The 8,490-nt window shown below is 29.2% G+C and overlaps 1 protein-coding gene across 1 annotated transcript; it reads left to right on the top strand.

The window, feature by feature from the left end:
- The first annotated feature begins 232 nt into the window (after positions 1–232).
- Positions 233–1,333, top strand: LOC111686785 (farnesol dehydrogenase-like). The gene is made up of 2 exons (XM_023449171.2): positions 233–961; positions 1,050–1,333. Exons 1-2 carry the CDS (start codon positions 383–385, stop codon positions 1,215–1,217), a joined length of 747 nt encoding a protein of 248 aa, XP_023304939.2. The 5' UTR covers positions 233–382; the 3' UTR covers positions 1,218–1,333.
- The last annotated feature ends 7,157 nt before the right edge of the window (positions 1,334–8,490 follow it).

The following is an 8,490-nucleotide window of genomic DNA, read 5'->3' as shown; positions in this document are numbered from 1 at the left end:
CATAGAATTAAATTTATCAGAAAATTAGCTCACCTTATTTAAAGGGTTAATAAAATTATTTGCTATTCGTTCTAAATAAATTGATATTAATATACACATTTGTTAATATGGCAAAATACAAAAAAAAAAAAAGAAAAAAAAAAAAAAAACACAATCACTCACATACATTCATGTAAATATGAGCAATTTGCTCATTTAAACCGCACACAATAAGATATAGTTTTTCAGTTGCATTAGTGAAGTCAAAGTAACATCATCAACAATTACATCTTCTTCTCAAGCGGATACTTAAATCAGATAAAAATATATACAATTTTGAAAGAACAACATAATTTTTAATTTAGTTTTGTTGTGACCCCACCCCACTATCCAATAACAAATAATGGAACGTTGGCAAAATCGTGTTGCTGTTGTCACCGGCGCCAGTTCGGGTATAGGTTCTGCCATTACAAAAGATTTGATTGCAGCTGGCCTCGTTGTGGTTGGTTTGGCGCGTCGCAAAGAGCGGGTAGATGAAATTCGTGCCTCCCTACCGGCCAAACAGCAAAATCGTTTGCATGCCATTAAATGTGATGTATCCGATATGCAGTCGGTAAATGAAGCCTTCGATTGGATTGAAAAGAACCTGGGCACTGTGGAGATATTGATTAACAATGCTGGCACCTATACATCAGGTCAATTGTTAACTCTCGAAATTGATACATTACAGCAAACATTGCAAACAAATGTCATGGGTATTGTCTATTGTACACGACGTGCCTTCCAATCAATGCAAAAGGCCAATGTTAATCACGGTCATGTCATATTGATAAACAGTGTAGTGGGCCATTATATTTTTAATCCACCACCCGGTTCGTTGCCTACCTTTAATATATATCCTTGCACCAAGTATGCTGTAACAGGATTAACAGAAATTTTACGTCAAGAATTTCGTGAATTGAAAACGAAAATTAAAATAACGGTAACTGCTGAGTTTTTGCTTGTATGTTTTACAAAAATTCAATTATTTTGTATCTTCTCTCTCTCTGTCTCCCTTTTGCAAATTGTAGAGCGTTAGTCCTGGTCTAGTGGATACGGAAATTGTACCGGACATTTATAAAAAAATGCAAATGCTTAAAGCTGAGGACATTTCAGCTGGTGTTATGTATTGTCTCTCTACTCCACCACATGTTCAAGTGCACGAATTGACTATTAAACCAGTGGGAGAAATGTTTTGAAATTACACTTGTTATTTTGCTATTTTGTAATTCTAATCGTTTAGTTTATCTAACAAATTGTGTAGTTTTCTCTATGTTTACGTATATGGGCAATTAAAGTGTTTTTAACGTTATAATTACATTGTTGTTTATGTAATAATTTTGTTCGTCGTGTGGGTGGAATGACAAGTGATAATAGATAGTTTGGAATTTTTTATCTGGTGACATGAATTACCAAGAATGTAGTAGATTTAAAACATTATTTGTAATTGGCATTCAGCAGCTTTTAATATAATCAACTGTCAAACTTCGTATTTCTGAAATTTTGAATGTATCTTACGGTCTTAATCCATTAATGCCCACGGCGATCTACGTAAGGTAGAAATATGAAATTTGGATATAAAAGTTTACTTGTGTATATGAACGATTTTAATTAAATATGTTTGTCTATCTTGCTGGTTTTGATTTTAAAAGACGTTACATATACGTAACAGTGACGAATTTGTCGAGTCCAAATTCGAATTAAGTTGCGTTTCGTATATGTAACTGTGGGTTATTAATGGGTTCTACTGTTTACTCCGAAAGTTTGGAATTTTTTATCTGGTGAGATCAATGTAGTATATTTAAAACATTATTAGTAATTGGCATTCAGTTAGTAGCTTAAAATAAGTTCAACTATCAAACTTCGTATTTCTGCGATTTTGGATGTATCTTAAGGTCTTAAACTGTTTACTTCGAAAGTTCAAGTTCTTCGTTATTGAAGTGTAAACATACTCCCAGTATTCTGGGATGATATCTATATAGATGGTTAGATAAAGTACCGATCCTAAAAATATTTAAAATAACAATTTTAATTGTTGAAAACTTCAGCATTCTAGACTTTTTTTCGGACCTATCGTTCTTTTAATTAGGTTAACGCACAGTGGCTCCGATATATAGACATAGCTTAAATATCAATTATCTTAAAGACCTTATGACATTTAGATTCTAGTTTTGGAAAATGCTTTTTTAATATACCTTACACCGATATAGTGAGGGGGGTATTATGCATGTAACACCCAAAAATATTGGTTCTATATCAGAATAAATTTCTGAGTCGATTTAGCTATGACTGTCCGCGGCTCTGTCCATCTATGTATTCATACACTGAAAATAATCCATGCTCAACTTTACTAAAAAAAATTCTTTACATCTATTTTCGTAATAGTTACAAAAATTTCGTGTATAATACGAAATATTTTTTAATAAAACTCTTTTCTATTTTTCCGAAAGTACGAAAACTTTTCGTAATAATTTTTCTTAAATTTTAGTGAAATTAATCACAATGATTATTTAATTATATTATCATTCAATAAAATTAGAACATTTTTATAAAATTTAAGAAAAAGTATAATATTATTCACGAATTATTTTTATAAAAAAATTAATAATAAGGCCTTAATTGATGTTAATGATCATGTAAGACTAATATCTCAATGAAATTCCGTATAAATAACTTTAATGTAGATGTGAATATAGGAAATCGGTTCATACCTACCCTTTTTTTCTACGAACCATATGCTTTTTAGAACCTCATTTCACAGATTTCTATATAATATAGAAAACTAAATTCAAATATTTATTATTAATACAATAAACTAAAAACTTTGGCATCAAAAGCAGCAGAAAACATTTCATACACATACATATTTAGGAAGTTTAAAAAGTTGCATAAACAACATGATCAGACTTATGAATGCCAACAACTGAAAATTGCTACAAACTGTAACAACAAACAACTCGAACAGCGGCATATTAGAAATATAAACCTATAATGCCAATAAAGTAAAAATTATATACATACATGCGAACAAATAAGAAGATAGTAAAAAGTTCATATATGTACTTATATACGCAAATTTGTTACAGAAGAATACGGCTAAAACGAACTGGGTAAAATCTGGAGAAGCGTCGAAACCATAAATAGCAACACATAAGGTTTTATAGGTAAAAAATCGACTTTTTGAATTTCTACTTTTAGCTATTGATAAAATTAACTTAAACTTTTCGATTTTGTGATTTTTTTGAGTTTTATGAAACGTCAACTTTTTTTATAAAAATTCTACTTTTTAACTTTTATTTGCAATTTGATTCTTCTACTTTTTTCAAAATGGTAAACTTATTGACTTTACTAGGGCAATAAAATAAACTTTGATTATTTTAAAGTCGATTTATGGACTTGCATTGAAATAAAGCTTACGTGGTAGCGAACTCGCAATTACCGGACTAATTGACAAGCTCACTAAAAACTATATAGATGAAATTTTATTCGAATTTGAGTTCGTTATAAAGATGTTGTACTCTATACGCATTAACCCTATATCTATCTTTCTCCTTCTCTCGCATTTCACCATTTATTGTGGTGCAAAACATGATGCTGTCAATATTGCATTTGACATAAAATGCAATATACGCGTGGCAGTTTGTTATTTATTCTTTCCATGCAACAAGACGAAAGAAAAAGTTTTCAAAAAAATAGAAGATAAAGATAAACAAAAAATTTAATATCTAAAGCACAAACGTATGTTGTATGTAGTAACACAGACACACATACATATTTTCATGCACCACTGTGCAGAGTTTTTGTTACACGTACTTTTTTGTCTGCCTTTCTACACACATATGTATGTATGTAGATTTTTTTGAAGAGTTTGCTTAGCAATAATGTTTCCTTATTTTCCTGTTGGGAAATTATGTCTTTCGTTAGTAGTCACATTTCCTTGTATATATTTATGTGCTTAGATACAAATTTTCTATTTCAACTTTATATTAGAACTGTTTAGAAATTTGCGGGTTGCTTTTGAGATACACTTTTTTGATTGATAAGACTTTGCGTAAAGATTTTAAGTTTGGAAACTATTTTTTTCTATTTATTTTTTGGGTATTTTCTTAGCAGTTTTAATTAGTATTAAAGTTTGCGAAATAAATAGTTGCTGTTTCTTTTTTAAGAACACTTTTTTTGCTAAGAAATTTAATGTTGTCTCTTAGATAGTGAAAATTTAAAATATGTGATCACTTCAAGTTTTAGGATAGGACTTGGTAGAATATTTTCATTTAAATTCCTACTGATATGAACTTGTCATTAGGATTATAGTTTTTATATAAAAAACTTTCGAAAATAAAATACTTAATATAAAAAATATGTATAATATAGCTTTTGCAAGGTGCTGTTGGAGGACAAACACATATATCACATGTAAAAATAAAATGCAACAACAGTAGTTGTAACCACATACATACATACGTAGCAGCTAAAATCATTCGCTAATATCAAAAAATGCTATTTTTATATGAAGTTTAAGAGCACTCACTCACCTGAATGCCACACAAAAATATTTTTACTTTAGACCCCAAACAAAAACGTAAAAAGGGAAAGAGCAATCAGGCGTTTAAATATTAAAAGCTCTTCTCTGATGGATGTTATAGGTGATGGCACCTGTGCTGCTACTGGTGGTATTATCTACTTTAAGGCTACAAAAGATCAGTTTAACTCAGTTAGTATAAGTTCATTTATATTTGTGTTTAAATTAATGGACAGGGGAGACTTATCACTCTATACGAGTATTTCTTTAGAATAGAAATTTAGACTATTCTTTGTCAAAAGTGATTTTGACACGTTTGTAAAGAATTAGACAAAGGATATGAATAAAATTTTAATAACACCTAGTAATCATTTTGTCAACCACCGTTGTAATTCAGACAACGCATCGTCATTGCAACAACATATCATATCATTTCAACAATTCATCGTTGTGATTTCGACAACATAGCGTTGTCACTTCTTCAACACATTAATTTTTTGTTGTTGTTGATCTATTTGACAACATAGCGTTGTCACTTTGATAACTCATTATTATTATCATTTGTTGATTTGATAACTTTGTGTATTTTTGTTGTTTATTCGATAACTATCAGTACATATTTTGACAACGAATGTTATTAAAAAATTTGGTATGAATTTGGTACCAAGTGTGAATAACTTAAAAACGTGTTTTTCGCTCTGTGTAAATCGAATCAAATTTTGATTGAAAACAAACTGACAAGAGATTTTCATCAGTTTCATCATAGTTTAAAGTTTATTCAAAAAATGCATGTTTAGTTTGGATGACTCATAACGTCTCTAGATTCGTTAGAAAATGCGTTTTTAGTTTTTCATAAAAACCTACTGTTTAATGTATAGAACAGACTATAATCGATGCAAGACCTCTAGACTGACTGAAAGCACACCGCTTCGGTGGTACCTACCGTATTTTGGTCTGATCTAGGCTTTAATCCATAGTAGGGAATATTGTATGTAATTGTTTCTGTCAAATTATAAATAAATAAAATACATTAACTGTTTCACCTTACAATATCGCAGGTGCATACAATTCGTTGTGACCCAAACATTCAAGCACAAAAGCTCCTCTTATCCTTTTGAAGGTCATTGTAATTGGTATTTTTTAACAGTGAAATTATATCTTGTATGCTCTTATAAGTAAAATAAAAAAAACGGATTTTTAATAAAAAATACATATAAATTATAGTCATTGGTCGTAAGTAGAATTTCATATTATAACCATATTGATGTTGGTTGGTGTTGATGAATCTGACGACTACCATGATGATGAACAAGAAACAGAATAAAAAAAATTGTTGTTAAAACTTTTTGGCACTGAAAACTTGTGGGCACAATAATAATATCGAAAAGGGAAGAAAAAAAATAAAAATAATAATAAAAAAGATATATTGCAATCAAGTTGATTAAGCAAGCGTTAAATTGAATATCGATTATAGGGCAAACTGGAATAATATAAGAAAATCTTATAGATATTATTTTTGTTACCACTACTACCTTATTTGTCCAAAAATAAAAAAAAAACAAAAGTTAAAAGCCTCATACAAATACAGAAATACTTAAAATATTGTCGATTTTCAAATAGCAGCTGCTTTTCAAACCTCTTTCCTTGTACAAAATTTAGCTTAGCTAAAAATTAACAGCGATTAGTATCAGCTTTGAAAATATTAGCAAATTATTGATTTTGAAATTGTTTTAAATGGCAGAGAACATCTGAATCAATTATACTCTCAAACATCCATTATATTCTTAGTTGAAATTTTACATCCAAATACTGGATAAATTCAAGAGAAACAATTATCTAATGATGTTGCTAAAACATCGACATATACTATCCTCTTTTTATTGTATTAGGGTTTATTTTTTTAAAGAAAATTTCCAAATTTTGTATAATGAAACAATTTAGTCCATTTTACCACAAACATATCGGTCAAAAATATTGTTTTTAATAGCAAATCATACGACATTTAAGTCCACCATATAGACTATAGATCAGGCTATAGTCTTGTCAATCAGATCAGACTATAAATCCAAACTTTAGACCAAAATATTGACCAGACTATACTTCATACTATGTCCAACATGCATATCAGACCATACTAAATACCAGAAAATAGATCAAGGTACAGATTGGACAATAGGACAGACCATATTCTAGGCTAGAGACTAAACTATATACTATAGTCATGTCCGACCTAGATTATAGACCAAAAAAAGAAACCTTAATGAAGCAATCATACTAACAGCACTTATAATTGCTAATAATATTCAAAAGTTTCCAACCAAATATTAACACAGTCAGTTTATACAATACAATCATGTACACAAGAGTAATGTACAGAAAATTGGTTCGAATATTTCTAATGAATACCAGAAATACTCACTTCAATACATATTTGGTAAAATTTTCTTGCCATCCATCGATACGTATACACCGATTGCTGACAGTGGTAAAGTAAACATCCTCTTATTGCATCCCTATACAAATTGCAACATTAACCAATAGAATTGAATCTCTCCAACTATAAACCCTCTGCTTACATTACAATGTACTTAAGTTCGAGTTATTTGCAGTAGAAATGTATAAATACTACGCATAAACATACTTTTACATATTTATAGTGTGTGTGTTTTTTTTCTATAACAATTATTTGCCATAATCAATGAATGAAAATGTTTTAGAGAAACTTTTCTCTATGAAATAATAAATTTACGACTAAATGTTATAAGATCCCTATTTGTATTTTGAATATTTAAATGGTTGGATAAAGTTTTAAGAATGTAATTTTATAAATGTATAAAATAAATATTGTTTACTTAATATTATATTATTGAAATGTAGCAATACTTGTCTTGTCCTTTATCATCGAAAATCCAAATTGGTAAATGCCTGACAAATACTATAACGTAGTAGATATTTTTCCAGCCAATTGGACTATATTTGCTGATGAAGATAGAAAGACATGAAAGTTTATGGTGTTATTTTTAGTAATGTAAGTAAATCTAGGAATATCTCGAGAAATAATATTAGTTATTGAGTAAAATGTTGATATTTTGGTAATAAGGTTTTGTTGTATTGCTCCTTACAAACTTAATCCGCTATAGAGATTGTGGGAGTTCTTTAGAAAATATTTAATTATGTACAAAATTTTTAGATCAATATTAGTTTTTTATATCCAAATTATATAAGAAAATAACAATTTCATATTTTTCCAAAAGTCATGTTTATGGAGAACATTTTCTCGTAAAAATATATAATTTTTCCATTTATATCGCCCCTAAGATGGTCCATATTTGAGCTATTTTTAAAAATATTTCATATTTGGAGTCGTAAAACTCGATGCAGTTTTGCAGAGTTTTATGCGTTGCTTATTTATTGTTAAGGTATATTACCAGACTCCAGGCAAATGTGGATCATATGGACGAAATTGAAAAAAAAAGATGGGGAATTCATTGTTTTTAGAATTACGAAATTCACTTTGATCTCTTTGGAGTTTTCTGTTAATACAGCTCATAATATTTACGAATAATTTCATAAATAATATGCAGTTTTTTTATATTAATCGTTTAAAACAAAATCTAGAAGTAATGACTTAATTATTTAAATTTTATTTGAAGAAGATTTTTTATGTTTGTCTGAAATTATGGTTCAGACTGTCTATAGTCTCTGTTTCTGTAGACTCGAGTATAGACCATATTAAGTCTCAGACTAAAGACAATACTATAATCCCCATTCGAATTTGGGTAATATATCAATTGTGCCATGTTTTCAGATGTTTTTCAAAATTTCCACAAAGACCCTGCACCAGTTTAGTACGAAGGGTATATTGGATTTGTACTGATATTTATAACCCACTTTAAAGTATACCAATGGAATTGTAATAATTTTTTCAGTAGATTATTTCCGTCTGTCCATCC

Source organism: Lucilia cuprina, chromosome 3, assembly GCF_022045245.1.
Source record: "Lucilia cuprina isolate Lc7/37 chromosome 3, ASM2204524v1, whole genome shotgun sequence".
Classification (NCBI taxonomy): Eukaryota; Metazoa; Arthropoda; class Insecta; order Diptera; family Calliphoridae; genus Lucilia; species Lucilia cuprina.
Note: the sequence above shows the minus strand (reverse complement) of the source record. Positions and strands in the feature narration are given on the sequence as shown.